Here is a 21,160-nt window from a genome sequence, read left to right as displayed (position 1 = left end):
AGGCTTTGCGGCACAGCCTCCAGATCCCTTCTGCTGAGGCTCCTTCATGCTGTTGTGCTCGCCCAACTCGAGGCAGAGCAGCACTACACCCCCAGATCCTCCAGCCATGCCCAGAGCAGGATCACAGAACACCAGTCACCAGCTTGTGGTTCCTGGAAAGGCTCTTAGGATTCAGAGATCAGGAGCCACTCTGGAAACCCTTTTCAGCCCAGTCCTCAAGACATGAACACCACACACAGAGGACTTGGAGCTGTGCTACCTCTCCTGGAAACCCCTCAGCACAAAACAATCTTTAGACAGGAGGATTAATAATCAAACCACAACAAAATACAAGCCTACAGGCAGCCAAGCATCGCCTGGAACACCATGTCCAGACCCGGCATCTTGTTCCTCCCTTCTAAACTGGGAGGCAACAAGGTCTCTCCTGTCCGCTTTGGACAGTCTCCAGAGAAGAGAAGAGTAAGAAGGCAGAGCGCGTTATCTAGATGGGGCTTCTGCCAGGGCTTGGGGAGGGCCATCACTACTTTTGTGCAACCAGCACTGAACTTTCACAAGCGGGAGTGTCAGGTCATAGGGCTCTTAACCTTCTTCTCACACAGCTGGGACATACAACCACCCAGCATTTGCTCTCAACTCTACATTACAACAGCATTTTCTCCTGAATTGCCTCCTGCAAAATTCCAAGGGCACCAAAAGCTTCTTACATGATTGGGTTTCATAGAACCATAAAATCATAGAATGGTTTGGGTTGGAAGGGACCTCAAAGCCCATCCAGTTCCACCCTCTGCCATGGGCAGGGACACCTCCCACTGGATCAGGGGCTCCAAGCCCCATCCAACCTGGCCTTCAACACCTCCAGGGATGGGGCAGCCAACACTGCTCTGGGGAACCTGGGCCAGGGCCTCCCCACCCTCACAGCAAAACATTTCTCCCTAAGATCTCATCTCAATCTCTGCTCTTTCAGCTTCAAACCGTTCCCCTCGTCCTCTCCCTGCACTCCCAAAACAAGAGCCCGCCCCCCCCCCCCCCAGCTTTCCTGGAGCCCCTTTCAGTCCTGGAAGATGCTCTAAGGTCTCCACAGAGCTTTCTCTTCTCCAGGCTGAACAACCCAAAGTCTCCCAGCCTGGCCTTGGACAGGAGGTGCTCCAGCCCTCGCATCATCTCTGTGGCCTCTTCTGCACTCCCTCCAACAGCTCCATGTCCTCTCTGTGCTGAGGACTCCAGAGCTGGATGCCGTAACAAAACCCGAGTAACAACGTAGCAAAAAGAATTATTGAAAACAAAATCAATCGCTAGGGCTCACTGCCACGCTGGCTCTTTCTGTGCAGGCTCCAGACTGCAACTGAGCTTTCTTTTTTCTCTAATAAAACCTTGTTGTTTGCATTTTCTGACTAACCATGAGCTGTCTCCTGCACCTTCACACAGTTCCTGCACGAGGGATTTAGCAAACAGTTACCAGACAATGCAAATCAGGTATCAAAAAGCGCTGCTTGGATCCCATCCATGGGCCGAGCTCCTCGGGTGTTCTGGGTCTCACTTCAAAGCCACGTGCTGTCTGGAGGGCTACAAACCGAGAAAGGGCTTGGCACGCTGCTCCAGGACACCACACGGTAAGGGCAGCACAGGGAGGAGAAGACGACGAGGAGGTCACCCCTGTCCTGGGGAGGTGGGAGGAACCGACTGCCCACATTGCCGCAGGTGGAACAGCTCCTCAGGCTCTTGATGTGCAGAACACTGTAGTCTCTAAGCATCAGACAAGTGGAGGTAAACACTGAAACAAGAATCATGGAATCGCTCAGGTTGGAAAGGACCTCTATGCTCATTCAGGAAAACCATCAGCCTAACCCCACCGTGTCTGCTAAACCATGCCCTGAAGCACCTCATCCACATGTTTTTTGAACTCCTTCAAGGATGGAGACTTCCCCACTGCCCTGGACAGCCTCTGCCAGAGCTTCACCACTCTGTCAGTAAAGGAATTGTTCCAATCTAAACCTCCCCTAGTGCAACTTGAAGCCATCTCCTCTCGTCTTGTCACCTGGGAGAAGAGACCAGCACCCGCCTTGCCACAACCACCTTTCCAGAATATGTAGATAGTGATGAGGTCTTCTCTCAGTCTCCTCCAGACTAAACAGCCCCAGGTCCCTCAGCCACTCCCAGAACCCCTGTTCTCCAGCCCCTTCCCTAGCTCTGTTTCCTTCTCTGGACACACTCCAGCAACTAGATATCCTTCTTGTACTGAGGGGCCCAAAACTGAACCCAGGATTCAAGGTGTGGTCCCACCAGCACCAAAGAAGGGTGAGAAGTGCCCAAAGCAAGATAAACCTCACAGCAGCACTGCTTGAGCTGCAGGCACAGAAGCACAAGGGATAATCGATGATGATGGGCAAGACCTTCTCACAAATGACAAAGTGCAGAAGAGATGCATGGGGAAGGTCAAGGACCTGCAAACTACATTGAGAGCCCTCTCCTGGTACCTGGCCTGGGCAGACCTCTGCAAACCATCCCTTCTTTGCAGAGCAGAGGACAACAGGGAGCGCCTGCTGCTGCTTGCTGGCACTGCTCCCCCACCTCCTTCAACCAGAGCAGAGATCTCACACTGCCGCTGTTTTAAAGCACCTGCTGGGGAAAGCAGCGTGTAGGTCCTGAGAGAAGACGTCTGCCTCGTTGCCAGCCAGAACTGGGACAAAGAACCAAGTTATGAGGGAAGAGTGAGAAGGCAAGGAAATTACACAAATTGTATGAGTCATTAGATCAATAGATTAAAAGACCTCTTAGAGCCTTCTGTCCAGACCAGCATCAGGTCATTCATTCCCAGCTCGCTCCCTGGGGCTCTGCCCCTTGTGTCTGGAATTTCAGTGCTTCCATTCGGGAGATGATGCTGCAGCCTCACACTCCTCCAAATCTGGCTGCTGCTCTCCTCAGAGTGTGACCTGAATGCCTCCTTTCTTATTTCTGCTCACCGCCAGTGCCCCTCGTGCGAGAGAGCACAAGGATTTCACAGCTGGGCCATTTACTGTCTCATAACCACAACTGCTCACAGGCCAACTCCTCCAGTCCTAGCTGCCATCAGCCTGCCATTAGCTGTCCCCAGCCTGGGCACAAGCCCCACGTTATTGCTTCCTATTGGCACCCCAGCATCTGGCACAGCAGGGAGCAGGGCAGCTGTCTCTCTCTCTCTCTCTCCTAGAGAACCACAGAATGGGCTGGGTTGGAAGGGACCTCAAAGCCCACCCAGTTCTAATCCCTGCCATGGGCAGGGACACCTCCCACTGCATCAGGGGTTCCAAGCCCCATCCAACCTGGCCTTGGACACCTCCAGCCACCACTTCTCTGGACAACCTGGGCTCCCCACCCTCACAGCAAAACATTTCTGCTCAATCTCATCTCAATCTCCCCTTTCAGCTTCAACTGTTCCTCTCGTCCTGTCCTTGCCCTCCCTGACCAAGAGCCCCTTCCCAGCCTTCCTGGAGTCCCTTTCAGTCTTGGAGGCTGCTCTAAGGTCTCCCCATAGCCTTCCCTTCTCCAGGCTGGAAAGCTCTCTCTTTCAGCTTAAAAATTAAATCTCAACCAGCCCCTGCCCTGCAGCGCTTACAGCCTTGAGTTTCTCCAGTACATTCCACCTAATGCTGAACACATCCTGATTAGAAACCTCCCCTACATGGAACGGAGAGAGAGAACATGAGAGAGCTCCAACCCCACGTCACCAACAGAGCTAAAGCACAGCTATTAGTATAGAGACATCAAAGAGCAGAGGGGTTACCAGCAGAGACCCCCAGGGACTTGTATCTGGGCCAAAGCTATTCAGGATCTTTTATTGCTGATCTCTGCTAGCGGAGTTCGAAGGTAGCATGTGGATTGGTGGGAGAGGAAAGAAAGGAAAAAAACAATTCTCACTTTTACAGAGCATCCTGAATCCTCTGGTAAGTGGTAGCAATCTGTCTGCTCTTGTAATAAAGCAAATCCCCATGGCAGGCGGGCTGGAATCAGATGATCTTTAAGGTCGCTTCCAATGCAAACCATTCTATAAGTCTATGAAAAGGCAAGAGAATCACCTAAAAGCAGCACATACTGGCTGGGAAACTCCTGGGGAAAGATATAACTAATAGAAAGGCTCCAGTTTCCAGGACTAACCACAGCCATACAAGCTCTCACCAGAACATCACAGCTCTGACAACGACCACAGAGTTCTCCATGCACAAGGGTGCAGAAGATGGAGAATTAGTCCAGGCTTTTCTGCTTATTGCTGGTGGAATCAGTAGGTTTGCATGGAAGAGGGCATGGAAATATTGGAGAGACCTCGGAAAAATCAAAATAACACTGCTAAGGACACACAAGAAGCTTTACAAAAGACCCTGTCTGGTTGTTTTATTACCAGGAGGCTGAGCAGTGGTTGAATCCTCAGGTACATGAACTCACATTGAAGAACACAGCCAGTTACAGTCTCATGGAGAGGATATTCCAGTCAAAGTGCAAGATTTGCAGATGACACTAAGCTGGGTGGAAGAGTGGGTCTGCTGGAGGGTAGAGAGGCTCTGCAAAGGGATCAGAACAGGCTGGACCGCTGGGCTGAGACCAATGGCATGAGGTTTAACAAGGCCAAATGCCGGGTCCTGCACTTGGGGCATAACAACCCTATGCAGTGCTACAGACTGGGGGAAGAGTGGCTAGAAAGCTGCCTGGAGGAGAAGGATCTGGTTGACATGAGCCAGCAGTGTGCCCAGGTGGCCAAGAAGGCCAATGGCATCTTGGCTTGTATCAGAAATGGGTTCACCAGCAGGTCCAGGGGTTATTCTCCCTCTGTACTCAGCGCTGGTGAGACCGCACCTCGAATCCTGTGTTCAGTTCTGAGCCCCTCACCACAAGAAGGATGTTGAGGCTCTGGAGCGTGTCCAGAGAAGAGCAACAAAGCTGGTGAAGGGCCTTGAGAACAAGTCTTATGAGGAGCGGCTGAGAGAGCTGGGGTTGTTTAGCCTGGAGAAGAGGAGGCTGAAGGGAGACCTTATTGCTCCCTCCAAATACCTGAAAGGAGGTTGTGGAGAGGAGGGAGCTGGCCTTCTCTCCCAAGTGACAGGGGACAGGACAAGAGGGAATGGCCTCAAGCTCCACCAGGGGAGGTTTAGGCTGGACATCAGAAAAAAAAATTTCACGGAAAGGGTCATTGGGCAGTGGCAGAGGCTGCCCAGGGAGGTGGTTGAGTCACCTTCCCTGGAGGTGTTTAAAGGACGGGTGGATGAGGTGCTGAGGGACATGGTTTAGGGATTGTTAGGAATGGTTGGACTCAATGATCCAGTGGATCCTTTCCAACCAGTGATTCTATAATTCTACAATTTGACAATGTTAGCCACAAAATAAGACAGCAACAGCTTTCCCAGCAAGGTGGAACATACAGGTCAGGGACCATCTGCTCCTCCGTGCTTGCAAAGCACGGCCACAGCAGGCCCAAGGCTCTCACGTCTGACGTCAAGAAACATGAATATTAATATTACTCGTCACCACCTTTTGGGAACCATATAAAATTACACTCAAAGAGAAGCTCTAGGAGCAATTCTACCCCTCAAATATCTTGGAGATCCCTCCTAGTCGTAGAGCCCGCAGTGCTCCAACACAACACAGAAGCAGCAGACAGCGTCCCAACAGATACGAGAAGCTCAGGAAGACAAACCCAAGCTTCCTCAGCAGAGAAAACCACAATTGTTGCTCTTCAGGTTCTCCACATCATTGGGTTGTGGACAAAGGTTTCACAGGTAACTCAGGGATTAGAAGTCGATTAGCAATTCAGGAACACTTTTGACAACATAGTCTTATTTCCTTATCCCCACTGTAGGTCACCAATCCTCCCAAGAGGGTTCTGTTAGCAAAATTCATCCACAGCATGTTACCACAGCTCCATAAATCATGAGTTGTCCATGGAAGGGGAGCAAGGAGAGCATGGACTTGATCCCACTCCCAGCAGAACCCTCTGTATAGCACAGCACGCTGGGTTCAGCCCTGGCCCCAACTCTTTCAGACAAGTCCTCAACTGTGAACGGAGCTTCCCTGGAAGCAGATACACAAGTGACAAACCATCCCTGAACTTCAGAAGTGCTAACATTGATTCTGAAGCTAATCTCCTTTCAAAGCTTGTAGGACAATTCCTCACTACCTATAAGCAACACTGGGAGCTACAAATGAAAGGTGATCTAAAAGGCTGGGACGGCTGCAGTGGTGACTGTGACAAATTCTGGGGAAGAAAGCTGAGCCAAGAAGATAAATGACAAGAGTTTCAGCCACCCCAAAGTCCCCCAAGATAGCACAGCAAAAATTGTTGAGGTTTTTCGTGGCTGCCCCATCCCTGGAGGTGTTCGAGGCCAGGCTGGATGGGGCTTTGAGCAACCGGATCCAGTGGAAGGTGTCCCTGCCCATGGCAGGGGGTGGAACTGGATGGGCTTTGGATGGGCTTTGAGGTCTCTTCCAGCCCAAACCATTCTATGGTTCTATGACATCTCTGCCCACACAGGACAAAGGAGATCCCATGATTACTGGCTTCTTGCTTCCACGTAGTCACTCGTGCAAGGGGCTCCACTGATACAAGAAAGGAAGAGATGGATCTCACCCCAAAACTGTGACAGAGGCAAAGCACCAGTGCTAGCTGACCTGTATGTTGTGTTTTTCTTGAGAATGGCTGTTGTTTGTTTATTTGTTTCTTTGTTTTTCATATAACACCCTACTGCACATACACAGGAATTCCCGACAATCTACAAGTCTCTTTGACTTCTCCAGTCTCTCAGAGAAGTTCTCAGCCCATGCAGACTCTCAGGGCTGAGCCAAGAGCAAAGACTGACCAGTTTCTCCCAGTTCAGCAGTACATTTTGCTTCCTGTACGAGCCCCAAACCAGAACTGTGGGGTTTGGGGTTGGTCTCTTGGGTTTTTTCTTTCACAGATGAAACACAAACCCACAAACACACGTGATGAGGAGTCCTACAGTTCCCTCGGCAAAGCGAGGATGTTAACCTCAATCTTATCTACAAATTCCCTGAGGCAATTAAAAAAAAACACCAAACCTATGATTCCTTCATAGATTCATCTGGAGATTGCATTGCTCAATGGTGTTATATGGGTCAGGCTAGATGATCGGATAGCTCCTTCTAACCTCAAACTCAGTTAAGCATCTTAAAATTAAGGAATGACATCGTCAAAGTAAGGGAAATCAGAAAGTAAGCAGGAAAAGAGGAGCAGACAGGGATGAGAACAGAGAGGAGAGGTGACTGTCTCAGGTGGTCCTCAGCTGTCTCTGTAAATGAGGAGGCTCATCTCTCCACTCTTCCACCCTTCACCCGAACCATAAAGACTTCAGGGCAGAGCCTGTCTCCCTCTGCCAGTCCAAAGAGGTTCAAAGCTCATTCCTGCTCCATCTCAACCAGCAATGAGGACAAACGCCTTAACAATATGAGACTTCCCAACTGCCCATTGACACGAAACCTTTGGATTCATTGAGTGCTGTGGAATAGCAATGAACAAAAGCTTTAAAGCAACAAACACCACCCTGAGCCATTTCAACAACAGGCAAAGAAGGAGTGACTCCTACAAAACTCAAGGCTTTGTTCTGCCCTCCACAAGTCTCCTTCAGGAGGTGACAATCCCCAGGGAACAACCTCCGCTCTCAGAGCTCATGTCCCCTTTTCACCTGCTGAACGTGGATTGTTCACTGGCTGAGCAACCTACATCTTAAAAGACAAAACGAGGACACATCAGGCCAACTTTCTCCACCTCCTTCCTACTATTTCATTCTCAAAGCTCATTCTTACTGTGTATTGCTTTGCAAAACTGCAGAGAAGAGAGTTGAAATAAAGAAGATCAGAAAACCTCAGAATCTCTTCTTCAGAGAGTGAAACAAAAGCATTTCAGCCTACATGTTATGTTCTCCTGACAAAGCATTGCTCAGCACCAGTGGTGGCAAATATTTGTGGTGTTTGGTACCAAGTTACTACCCACCTCAGCTCAGCCTCACTGGTACCATTCTCATCTCCTTCAAAGCCAAATGTGGCCCAATGTCACAATCACCTACAAATCCGCGCCTTCACTCAGTTAGGAAAAATCCATGCTGAAAATCCATGGTAAAAATCTCTTATCAGTGATCATCCATGATCCGTTGCATCCACAGGTACCTCCTAAGTGTATCTGTGTCTAAAAGCAGACAAGCAGGAAAGGCTGCTCCTACCCTGATGTTCCACCACCAGATCATCTTGTTGGACTGAGTTGACTTTTGACCCACCCCTGTTCCAGCCTCTGCACACCAGCACTGTCTCCAGAACCCAAACTTCTCATTCTGGGCTGTGAAAACCATCTCCAGTCTGCAGACCCCACATTGCTGCTTCTTGTGTCTCTTCAGCCCCTCAACACTGGGGAGATGAGTTTTGAAACATTGTTTACCACCCTTCTCTCTTCATCACATGTTCCACTATGCTGCATGTGACAACCCATCACCATCCACCTCTCTGTTCCAGCACCCCTTTCCAAAGACTAAATTAAAATAGACAGGAGGGAGGTGAGATGGACTGAGTCGTCCTGCTCCCCCCCCACCCAGAACTCCTCATTTACCTCAGATTTTGATTTGGATAGGATCTCCTCAGGGAAAAAAATCATTTCTGTTCTTATATGGAGTGGAGCATTGATTCTATTATCAGCAAGCAGCTTGATAGCCCTTATAATGCACAGGTTTTAAGCTTTTGCTTTACTTAAGCAGGTGTTTCATTTCCAATAAAGTCAAAGCGTGCTTTTTAGTGCTCTATTGGATCAATGTCCATAACCATCCCTTGTCATAACACAAGAGATAAGCCAAGATCGAGCAGGCTGATAACTTGTTTGGTTTCCTGTTCATGGAGGCTTCTAGCAGTTGCCTGTAATCAGCCCATGGGATGAAACACATAAGACAGAGTTGTTGATTAATAAGCATCGTCAGACACAAACCAAGTGACTCTTCACACTCCAAATGAAGTTGCATTTACTCTTTAGATCACCTCCACTTCTCAAGGTAACAAGCAAGAGTGGCTCAGCACACTCTGTTTTCCTCGCCTTCCAGCCAACAGACGGCTCACAGGGATGAGGTTTCCAACTCTTTTGAACACCCTACACCTGTGTCTTCCCTGTCCCATTCCCTGTGCGGTCTCCTCCCCACCAGTTAATCTTTTCTTCTCCTTGGGTTAAAAAAACAGAGCAAGTCTCCTGAGATACCACACGGTTGCAGTGTTGGGATGATGAAAAAAGGCTCTAAAGGAAAAAAAAAACCAATCAGTCCCATCGAAAATTACTGTAATTACTGTTGTTTTTAAGAAGCGGAGATCTCCCAAAGCTGGACCACGGCTGTTGTCATTGCAAGGGCCTACCAGCTCCTTGTTCACTTTTGGTCCATTCCCACACTGCTCTAGTGAGGCTGTTCAGTCCCTATTCACACCACACACTGGTCTGCAATCGCATCCCCTCTTTTTCCTCTTCCTACTGATGTAGATTGTGATTACTTAGGGCAGAACTCACTGCGTCTGCTTCAAAACCCTGCAAACAAGCCATGAGAGCAGCTGGAGATGACTGGATAGAGCAAAAGGGAAGAAGGACAGGGAAAGAGAAAAGTGGGAGAAAAAGAGTAGGATAAGTCCAAGGAAGTTACGAAAACTTTAAGCACTGCAGAGACTGATGCCAGCTTTCCTAGGACCAAGCCCACCTGTCCCAGCAACGGGGATGTGGAAGAGAAGCATTGATGCTGTCCACCAGCAGGAAGGACTCCCATCCCTGCCTGCTGGCCCTGAATGTGCCACAGGATCACGATCAAAGCCACGTGGCGCTCCCAGGACCACTGCCTCTGCTTCACCCCAGGCCCTGCTCTTGAATCCTGGAGCCAAGCACATCAAGGCTATTTAAAACTCCAGCAATGGCTTTTCCAAACAGTTCTCCTTGCCACCATCCCAAAAGCCAGCAAAACACCAGTGTTTACTCTCATTCCGCTACAAATCTACCTCTCTATTCTCTGCTCTCCCCAGCCCCACAGCTTCGCTCTCAGATCTCCCTTTTGCTGTTTGGAGTAACTGCATCAAACCAAAGTTCAGTGAGATAAGTGGTGGACCCTGAGTATCACATTATGCCTTCCCTCAGGAAAGAACCCTTTCCTGAAGAGAAAGAAGGAAGAGAGGGTCCTGGGCTGATCTGGACCATCCAACTTTATCATCCTGAGTCCAGGACCATTCATCTCCACGACATCCTCTGTCCCCACTGTGCAGGGCAAATGGTGCCGGTCTGGAGGGTAAGCAAGGCTATAACAAAACATGTTGGTCAATAGGAATAAGAGGGTTTATCCATGAAAACATAAGCGGGAACAACTGGATAGCCAAGTGTGGTGTCCAAACCCTCTACTTCTAAGAGAAGTATGTATGTTTATCCCCGACACACAGCAGTGTCCTCCCTTGGACTCTGCACGTCTCCTGCTGATCTGACACAGCCTCATCCCTCTTCTGTCCATTCCTAGGTCTGGTACCTCTCTGGAATGATACCTGGAATGGTACCTTGATAGTACCAAGGAGACCATGGTGTGGGTTCTCTCTCCTAAGTGATGTTACCCTATCAGCTGGCACATGGAAGGGGCATCCAGCAAACACCAGCTTAGCCACAAAAGCTTACAAGCCTGTTCCTGTTTATGTCCTCAGTCACAGCTGCTCCCTTGTCCTCTGGCAATGCACACGCTAGTTAATCATTCCTCGGACACATTTAGCTTACTGGGCTTCTTATCAGACAGTGCAAAGTCCAATCAGCAACACTACTGGAAAGAGGCAAGGGGGTTACCCAGCAAGCTCTGCTGGGGCAAGGCCATCCACAGACAGGGAAATCCCTAGGCAGAGATAGGCTGGAGAGATACCAAGCCATCAAGGACCCCGTTGGGCAGCACAGAGGCAGGACAAACACCTGAACCACTGCTGGGAACCAGGGGTTCGGCAGCCACAGCCCAGCACCCTCCCAACACAGCTTCCAGCTCCAGATTACCCAGATCTTGTCCCAGCAGTCAGAATCCACAAGGCTGGTAACTAAAAGAGGGCAAGTTCAACAGCGTCCCATATCTCTTTTTTCTTTAAAAGGTCTCTCCTGGTTTTATTTCTCACTACGTAACCGCGGGCAGAGGAGGAGGTGAAAGTAGAAAGCCCAAAGAAGACCTACGACAAAGAGCTATGACAGGAGGCAGAAATGACCCCCCACACACCACTCAGGTGGGGCTATGCTTCTCCAGGGAATGCCCAGCTCTCTCCATACCCACAAGCTACTTTATTCTAGGGTTATTCCAGCTGGTGACATGGCAGCTGGGATGACTCCGGCCCCAGAATGCAAGCAAAAGCTTTCTTTAGCAGAAAAAATGCAAGGGAGTAGAGGACAACCCTGCCTGTTCAGCACCCCAGTAAGGCTCCTTCTTGACCGGCATCACTTTCCCACATCCACTGCACACAGCAGCCCTTGCGCAACCCCAGCCCAAGCACGGGGAGCAGCACGGTCAGCCGGACCTCTGAGTCACCAACGTGCCTATTTCCATCAGCCTGGTCACACCTCCAGCACAACTCCTTTCTAATCTGCCCCGACAGCCACCTCTCCCTGCTACTTCCCTCCTCCCACCAGCTTGGTGCGTGTCCAGGTATCGCACCTAGGACACCAGCCTGGGGGAGATACATTAACCAGAACATGGGCAAAGTACCGCTCTGCGTCCAAGATGACGGAGCCTCTGTGGGCGTGCGCGCACGTCAGTTGTTCTGAATCACAACCCACTACTTATCAGACATCTTAAGAGATCCACCCTCTCACCGACAGCTCGCTGGCCTCACTCCATCTGGGTGTCATAGAATCACAGAATGGTTTGGGTTGGAAGAGACCTCAAAGCCCATCTGGTTCCAACCCCTGCCATGGGCAGGGACACCTCCCACTGGATCAGGTTGCTCCAAGCCCCATCCAACCTGGCCTTCAACACCTCCAGGGATGGGGCAGCCAGCACTGCTCTGGGAAACCTCGGCCAGGGCCTCCCCACCCTCACAGCAAAACACTTCTCCCTAAGATCTCATCTCAATCTCCTCTCTTTCAGCTTCAAACTGCTCCCCTTGTCCTATTCCTGCACTCCTTGATCAAGAGACCCTCCCCAGCTTTCCTGGAGTCCCTTTCAGTCCTGGAAGTTGCTCTAAGGTCTCCAGGCAGCCTTCTCTTCTCCAGGCTGAACAATCCCAACTCTCCCAGCATGGCCTCCTACAGGAGGTGCTTCGGTCCTCAGATCATCTCCTTGACCTCCTCTGGATTTGCTCCAACACCTCCATGTCCTCCCTGTGCCAAGAACTCCACAACTGGATGTAGTATTCCAGGTGTCCTCTCCTTTTCCTGTACAGGAAAAAGTGGGTTTTGGGAAACTGGGGAGAAAGGGCGAACCCTAGAGAAGTACAAAAAAACACACTGGAAGAGGCAGACTGTTCTGCACCAGCCTTGTCCTGAGGAGTAGATGAGGACAAGTGCTTTGGCTGAAGAATCTGGAAACCTCCTGCTGCTGGTCCTGCTGGGATGGAGGTGGCAGCTTCCCTTTGTGCCCAGGAATGTCCAGGCTGCTGGTGATGAGGGATGTTTTTCTCTCTTCTCTCCTCTGCTTAGGCCCTAGGGTGGAACTAGATTCACCAGCAGCCTCACGTTTCCTGCTCTGGTTGAGGACACATGACGAGCAGAAGCAGACACCAAGCTGGATGAGCAGGAGAAGCTCAAAATGGAGAGCAAAGAGGAGGACCAGGAAAAAAAAATCATCACACTGGAAAGAAAAGATGGAGAGGCAGAGGGGAAAGGAAGCTGAGCCATGGAAGGGTTGGGGGATCTGTGCTATTACCTGCTCGGATCCAGCGCATCCTGAGCATGGTGAGAGCAGGTATCAAGCTCCCGACGCGTCCCTGTTGTCCCTCTCTGTCATTATCCTGCCTAGCTCAGCTTGTCGAGGTCCCACGACTGCTGCCTGCTGGTTTTTCTGTTCCCCTAGGGAAGAGTGGGAGGGCCAGGGAGGAGGCAGGGAGGCTGCAGCCACACGCTGGGATTTGGGTCTGCGAGGGGATTATCAGGAGGGATGGTCATGTGTTTGGGCTGTACCAGGTTCCCCAGGACCGTTCTGTCACGGGCTAACTCCATCCAGCAAAGCACTCTGCACAAAGCCTCTTACCTTCCCCACTGCGCCAGCCAGGCCCTGGAGGGACCGTCACCCGCAAAGCCACCGCTTCCCAGCCCAGCTCCTCCCAAAAGCTGAGTCCAGGCACAACAGACCCCCCGGCAAAGATCATGCTGTGCTTTTCACACAGAGACCACACTCCACAGCCTTTTTCCTCTGCCTTTACTCTTGCCACATCAAACAGCTCCATGCAAGAGGTAGAAGAAAGCTTCTCTCCAACACAACATGGGGATGCATTTGGGGGATGCAGGGACTAAGGACCAGACGCTGGACAAGCACAGGGTGAGAGAGAGCTCCCCAAAAAGCCATTCTTTCCTATAATTTACAGAAACTAGATGCTTCAATCTGTTGTAGTTGTGTTGCTACGTCAAGCTCAGGTGCCTAAAAAACGTATGTTGGGCCACTTGTGTATGGCTTCTGCCTGACAGCCAGCACCACAACACCCCCCCACCTCTGCTCTACAGACCCTGGCTCTGCTGTCCTCAGGCCCTGTGTTTTCAGCCTCAAGAAACCCCCACTCTCTCCTCCACAGCCTTAAGCAGCCAGGGAGACTCTTAAGTAGCCCCTTGTTTCTCTGTGACTCTTTTGCAGTCCTCCAAACCTCCTGTGGTTCAGTGAACCCCAGTGAGCTACAACTCAGCAGTTGGGTCACCAACACTGCCAGCAGACAGAACCAGGGATGCCTCACCCCACCACGAGGTGCTGGCCAGCTCTGAGGAGAAACAACTACTCCCATTCTCTTAAGCTCGTCTTCACTGTTTTACATCAGCAAAGGTTTTACCAGTGAAATCTTTTGCCACTCATTCCCATCCACCACCAAATCACAAAGACAGAATGGTTTGGGTTCGAAGGGACCTTAAAACCCACCCAGTTTCACCTCCTGCCATGGGCAGGGACACCTCCCACTGGATCAGGGGCTCAAGCCACCTCCAACCTGGATGAAGAAGTGCAGGGATAAGACAAGGGGGAATGGTTTGGAGCTGAAAGAGGGGAGATTGAGATGAGATCTTCAGGAGAAACGTTTTTCTGTGAGGGTGGGGAGGCCCTGGCCCAGGTTGCCCAGAGCAGTGGTGGCTGCCCCATCCCTGGAGGTGCTGAAGGCCAGGTTGGATGGGGCTTGGAGCCCCTGATCCAGTGGGAGGTGTCCCTGCCCATGGCATGGGGTGGAACGGGGTAGGCTTTAAAGGCCCCTTGCAACCAGAACATGATTCTATGACAAAGTGCTCCACAATACGCAATATAAATCCCCAAGAAAGTAACCAGTACCATTCACACACGTAAACACCCCCTCCAGTGGGCAAAGGCATCACTAAAACAAATACATTTGCTGCTAAACCTCTTGGCGCTTCTTTGCTCAGAGATTTCTCCAACCTCTCCTGCAGCCGGGCCAACGCTGGCAGCCCCAGTGCCTGCACAGACTCCTGCTCACTTCCCAGCGCTCCCAGCTCCTCGTGCTTGGTGAAAAACCATAAAGGGCTGCATCATTCCACAGGACTCAAACCCTTGCTGAAACCTGTCTCTATTTAATCTTCCCCAGTCACAGCTCAATCCAAAAGGCTCCCAACTTTTAGCCTTTGCTGTCCTTTCTCCGTTTCTTAACGTATCCCCATCCAGGCGGCTGCCAACCCGCCCCCTCCCCTGCCCCCCAAGCCCTGCTCTGCACATCTTTCCCGATGTACATTCTTTAACAACCTCTTATCTCATAAATTAGCTGAGAGAGAGCGGGATCCTGAATAGCTGAGCTCTGTCGTAACCGTTTCCTTTACGCGAGTGGTAGGCAGGGAGGAAGGTAAGGTTTCTAGCAGGATGCCAGCCAAGGGTCAGACGCTTTCAACTCCCCACTTTTCCTTTGATACAAAATACAAATGCACTGGGCAAACACTCCCAACACTATGGAAAGACCAAACTGAGCTCCTTCACCTCTGCTGCCAGATCCCCCAGCATCCCACGCTCTCTGCTCCAAGCTTTCCCAGCTGCCTGCCCAAGCTCTGAGCAGCAGCATGGTCCTGAGCACCACCACATTCACCCATGCTAAAACAACCCAGGACAGTGATAATCTTCCTAACACAGGACAAGTTGAGCTTGAGGGCACTTGGAGACCTCACAGCCAGCCAGACTCACACTCACAGTATCTTCATCCCGCTCTGCAGGAAGATGGGAAGTATTTTCTGATCCTCCTTCCCTCCCGGAGAGGGCATATGCTTTTCCCTAGCCCCTTTCCAACCTTCAGAACAAAGCCCTAAACTTCTGACATGGTTCTTCTGCTTCTCCATCCTCACATGGCTCAGATCTCGGTCTCCATGAGCAGGCAACTGCATTTCAGGGAAACAAGGACTCCTACCCAAGGAAATGCTGGAAGCCCTCCTTATGAACATACAAGTCCACCTCTTGCGCTGAAAAAACCAGAATTGGGCAATTGGACCTGAAATCTCTGCTTCTCAAAAGAATCATAGAATCATTTGGGTTGGAAGAGATCTTAAAAGCCCATCCAGTTCCACCTCCTGACATGGGCAGGGACACCTCCCACTGGATCAGGGGCTCCAAGCTCCATCCAACCTGGCCTTCAACACCTCCAGGGATGGGGCAGCCACCACTGCTCAGGCCAATCTGGGCCAGGGCCTCACAGGACAACATTTCTTCCTAAGATCTCTTCTCAGTCTCCTCTTTTTCAGCTTCAAACCACTGGGACCTGCTGTTCTGGGGCAGGAGCCAGGCAAATGCCAGGGTATGGAATCCACACAGCCAACCGTCTCTCATCCACCCTTCAGCCAGCACAGCCCCCACTCCCCAAAAGCCTGCGAGAGAAGACATTAATCCTTGTCTGACACTCTGAAATACTGAGTGCTATACAAGTATTACTCTTAAATACAGTGGGATTGCTCACAGCAGGCTCTGATCCTGTGCAAATCGGTGTCAAGCAAAGGGAATTCTCAAATTATTCCAGCATTTTCAGCATAGGAGATGAATGTCCTTAGCGTAAAACCTCCTTTTGGCGAGGAGATGATCTGTGAGTGGAAAAAATCTTTCACTGCAAGAGGAAAATATGATTTGAAGATGTGTTCCCCCAGGCAGAACATGGGGATTTGGGAGTGGAGGAGAGGAGATGAGGGGCAAACACCTTATAAAGTGATGGGATAGCACAGAATTAGTTCTACTAATGAATTTATTCATGTAAATAAATAAATCCTAACAGATCTATTGTTCATCACTATATCCAGAAACCAGTAATTCTTCAGGGAGATTCCAGGGCAAATCTGACTTTGTGCTGCAAAGCCAGCAACTTAAGGCACTGACCTTCACTTCCAAACAACAGAGGCTCAGTTTGGCCACATCCTCCTTCAGAGCATTAAGACCGAAAAGTGCCCGAAAGAGAAGAACCTTGTTTCTTCCCTCAATGCATAAAGTGATGTGAGAGGCGATCCTGGGTGATAAAACCTTCTCCTCTTCCTCTCTCCTCCTCAAACCAAACCCAAGTTGGAACAGAAGCTCTTCATTACCAGCACTGAAGGAATCCAGCTGCCCAAATGAAATAACCAGCCACGCTGGGCTCCATGAAAAAGTGAAATTCAGAGAAGGTCTAAAAAGGAAATTACACAAGGAAGCAAACAGGAGAGGGCAAGAAATATCCTTCAGCCCCAGTTTCCCTCAGTCTTGTTTTTTTCAGATGGTTTTAATTCAAAAGAGAGAAAGACAGAAAAAAGAAACTAAGAGAGAAAGACAGAAGAAAGAAACTAAGAGAGAAAGACAGAAGAAGAAAGAAACTAAGAGAGAAAGGAGACAAAGAAAGAAAAAGAAAGAAGGAAAAAGAGAGAAAGAATCCAGAATGTTTGAGGCTGGCAAGGATCTCAAGGCCCTCTTGTCCAACCCCCTGCTCAAGCAGAATCACTCAAAGCACCCAGAAAGGAAGAACGCGACAGACAAAGAAAGAAACCTCCACCCTTATCAAAAGATGCTCTGGGGAGGGAGAAAAATTCCACTTCTACAAATGCAGAGGCCAAGCGCTGGGAGTCCCATGTCAGTTCATAACACTGGCATGCTGAGCAAGGGCTGCACAGGATGCCAGGTGGAGCTCAGGATCCAAAGGATAGGAGGTAGGTGGGCAGGATTTATGAGATTGGTCCAAGTGAAACCCTCAAAACAAAACAAGGCCCCTGAAGGCTGAGGAGAACACAGGCTGGGAGCACATGATAAGAGCCTGCGTGGTGAGGCTTTCCATCCTCACTAATCCTGTCGCTCCTGGGAATCCAGAATCATGACTGGAACGTACAGGGGATGCTTCTTCCTTTGAAGAAGAAGAGACGCTTTAATGAGGCGTCACACAGATGCCAGAAGAGAGAAAAATGAGAAGTGAGCAGCTTGAGCCTCTGTTTGCTCTCAAGAACATCTTCTGTTTGTGGTGCATCCTTCCTCTCCTCCCCAGGTTAAGTCTTTCCACCAAAGAAACAGGAGAGACCTGGTCCTTCCACCCCAACCAGCACTGGGTGAGCAGATCAGCGGAACAGGCAGCACACTGCCCGGTCCCACCACAGACGAAGCACAACACAAGGCCTCCAGAGGGAATCCAAGCTCCAGAGCCAACTTGTGCACACAACCTGCTCTCCCTCCATGGATGGCGTCCAGCACTGCAGACCCCCATCCTGCCACCAGCAACAGAACCTGTTGACGCAATGGAGCCTTGCTAGGCTGGGTGTGTGGTTCCCCCTCAACCATCACACCCATGTGCCAGGGGCTCACACCAAGGCGCACATCCCGCGCAACCAAAACCTCCCCTTGGCAAACAGCCCACCCAAGAACAAGGGCGCAGCACCACAGAGAGAGAAACAAAGACAACCAGCGAGAAAGAGGAGCAACAACACAGTCAACAAGGAAGAGCAAAGCGTGCCAACAAAGCCAGAGCCAGGAGAAGAAACACTGCGCAGAGAGAGGAACAACAAAGGGCATCGAGGTCCACATGCCTCCCCAGCCACACAGTTTTTGCCCCACTGACCCCTCAGCTGCCACGAGCAACTGCATTTCACCTATTTGAGAGGCCAAATTCTCTTCTCAACCACTTTCCCGACACTGGTGTCAGTCAAAGGTGTCTTTAGTTTGTGCTGATGAGAAGAAGACTCTGATCCACAAACACGTGGTGGCCAAAGGGATCTGAGCCCTGGTTGGACAACACTGGCCTGCAAACACTGATGAAGAGATGGTGTGGGGTCCACTGCTGGCCACCAGTGCTGTAGGAGCAGCTGTCTTCTAGGAGCGAATTCCCCAGGGAAGAACACAACAGTGAGTCTGCTTCCACCACCCTGAGCCCTGTGGGCAAACCACAACGTCCCGAGAGAGGAGAAGAGGTGAGGACCAAACATGGGGTTTCAATGGACAAGAAGAGAGGGGTGAGCAGGACTTTGACTCCATGGTGACGTCTGTGATCCCTACTGCAGGGATACCATCCGGAGCCGGAATCTGCTCCGAGGGACACCCCAAAATCCTCGCTTGGGTGCATGTGGGTATCTGAGTGACGACACAACACGCAGCCCAGGTGTTGGTGTGCCAGCACCCACGGGTCGGGATCAGTGACCGGATCGCGATGCAAGGGAGGCTGCAAAGCTGAACCCAGATCCATGGGAAACCGGTCTCACTCCGGAGCGGGACGAGACAGGAGAAGGCTGGGACTTAGCGGGACAAGCCCTTACCTTCAAAAAAGCGCTGCAAAGCCTCCGTCTCGTCCACCACCTCCATGCTGGGCCATGCAGGGCTCAGTGGCCGCTGCCGAGCATCGCCCCGGGCACCCGCCGGGCTCCCGGAGCCGCCGCCGGCGCCGAGCGCGGCCGCCCTCTGCCCATCGGCCGAGAGCTGCCCGCCGCCTGCCCTGCTCCTCCCCCGGCCCTCCTCCTCCTCCGGGAGGGAGGGAGAGCCCGCCCCGGGACCCAGCGCTGCCCCTGCAGCTCGCACCTCCTCTCTCCCCTCCCAAACCCCGTGTTTTGACCGCGCCTCCTCTCGCTCCCCGAAAAAAACTCGTGGTTTGCCCTCACGCCCTCTCTCCCCCTCCCAAACCCCGTGTTTTGCCCTCCTCTCCTCTCCTCCCCTCCCAAATCCCTCAGTTTTGCCTTCACCTCCTCCCCTCCCAGATCCCCGAGTTTTGCCTTCACCTCCTCCCCTCCCAAACCTCGTGTTTTGCCCTCACCTCCTCTCCTCCCCTCCCAAATCCCTGAGTTTTGCCTTCACCTCCTCCCCTCCCAAACCTCGTGTTTTGCCCTCACCTCCTCTCCTCTCCTCCCCTCCCAAATCCCTCAGTTTTGCCTTCACCTCCTCCCCTCCCAAACCCCGTGTTTTGCCCGCACCTCCTCTCTCTCCCCCTAAAAAAACTCGTGTTTTGCCCTTCTCTGTCTCTCTCCCACTCCTCGTGTTTTGCCCTCACCTCCTCTCCTCCCCTCCCAAAGCCCTGAGTTTTGCCTTCACCTCCGCTCCTCTCGCCCCGTGTTTTGCCCGCGCCTCCTCTCTCCCCGTAAAAAACCTCATGTTTCGCCCTCACCACCTCTCTCTCCCTGCCAACTCACTTTTTGCTTTCACCTTCTTTCTCTCCCCCTAAAAAAACTCGTGTTTTGCCCTCATCTCCTCTCCTCCCCCCAAACCCCGTGCCTTGCCCGCACCTCCTCTCTCTCCCGTTAGAAAACTCGTGTTTTGTCTTCGCCTCCCCTCTCCCCCCAAAAAAACTCATGTTTTGCCCTCACCATCTCTCCTCCCCTTCCCAAACCCCAGTGTTTTGCCTTCACCTCTTCCCCTCCCCAAACCCCACACCTCCTCTCCTGCGTTCCTAAATCCCCATGTTTCACCCTCACCTCATCTCCTCCCCTTCCAGGACCCCTTATTTCCCCTTCATCTCCTCTCCTTCCCTCCTGGGACCCTGTATTTTCCCCTCACCTCCCCAAACCCCACATTTTGCCTTCCCAGGACCCCTTAATCTCCCCCCCCAGGACCCCTTTTTTTTTCCTCCCCTCCCCAAACCCCCTTTATTTTCCCCTCCTCTCCTAGATCCCTATACTCCCCCCTCAAAATAGCTTTTCCCACCACCTATTTCCCTACGGGGCTCCTAAATCACCACCCAATCCCTTCCCTCCTTGGAGCTGGGGGAAGGGGCTGGGACAGTTGTGTTTTTCTTCCCCAGATGTGCCCACAATCAATAATAATGCCTCCCCCAAAAATAAATAACAGTACAGTATCTAAATGAAGTTACAGTGATGTGACCACAGTTAACCAAACGCAGAGCCCCTGCCAGCCCAAGACTGTGGGACCTTTCTCTTCTGGGCAGATAAAGCACACAATGAGGTTTTGTCCCTCCCCACAAACCAATTCAGAAGGGCAGATTCTCTTATATATATAAATATATTTTTCTCCCTCGCACAGCTGTGCACTGACCAATTCTTCTCTGGGGAGGGGAGGGGGGCTGAGGTTTGGGGACAGTAATAGGTCTATTATTTCAGGGATGGAGAGAAAGAGCTCAACAGCCCTTTTTTCTTCTCCCTCTCTCTTTCCATTAAGACAATTGTTATTCTCTGTTACCCCTTGTTCCTCCGCACACGCTCAACCCCCCTCCTCCCATCTTTGGCCACAAGCTGCGTGGGAAGGATGCGAATATTTATCTGATCCCTAAATCCGATCAGGGCCAGGTCAGATCATAAAAATCACAGAGTCACAGAATGGTTTGGGTTGGAAGTTACCTTTACGGCTCATCCAGTCCAACCTCCCTGCAGGAACATCTTTAACCAGATCAGGTTGCTGATCCAGCTTCATCCAACCTGTCCTTGAACACCTCCAGGGATGGAGCAGCCACCTCTTCTCTGGGCAACCTGGGCCAGGGCCTCCCCATCCTCCTCATAACAATTTCTTCCAGATGTTGTGATCTGATAAGGGCAACCTCATCGCTCTCTACAACTCCCTAAAAGGAGGTTGTAGCTAGGTAGGTGTTGGTTTCTTTTTCCAAGTAA

The 21,160-nt window shown here is 51.2% G+C and overlaps 1 protein-coding gene across 6 annotated transcripts in view; it reads right to left on the bottom strand.

Annotated features, from left to right (window-relative positions):
* The window catches only part of MYRF (myelin regulatory factor), a 64,268-nt gene extending 45,168 nt beyond the window's left edge, over window positions 1-19,100 (bottom strand). For 5 of the 6 annotated variants that reach the window (XM_054067973.1, XM_054067978.1, XM_054067977.1 and 2 more), the window contains exon 1: window positions 18,869-19,100. In XM_054067973.1, the coding sequence (XP_053923948.1) occupies window positions 18,869-18,914 (46 nt within the window). In that variant the 5' untranslated portion in view covers window positions 18,915-19,100. Of the gene's footprint in view, window positions 1-12,860; window positions 12,908-18,868 lie in introns of those variants that run through there. The other variant, XM_054067974.1, reaches the window with a different exon arrangement.
* Window positions 19,101-21,160: the final 2,060 nt, after the last annotated feature.

Source organism: Cuculus canorus, chromosome 5 (assembly GCF_017976375.1).
Source record: "Cuculus canorus isolate bCucCan1 chromosome 5, bCucCan1.pri, whole genome shotgun sequence".
Taxonomy (NCBI): Eukaryota; Metazoa; Chordata; class Aves; order Cuculiformes; family Cuculidae; genus Cuculus; species Cuculus canorus.
Note: the sequence above shows the minus strand (reverse complement) of the source record. Positions and strands in the feature narration are given on the sequence as shown.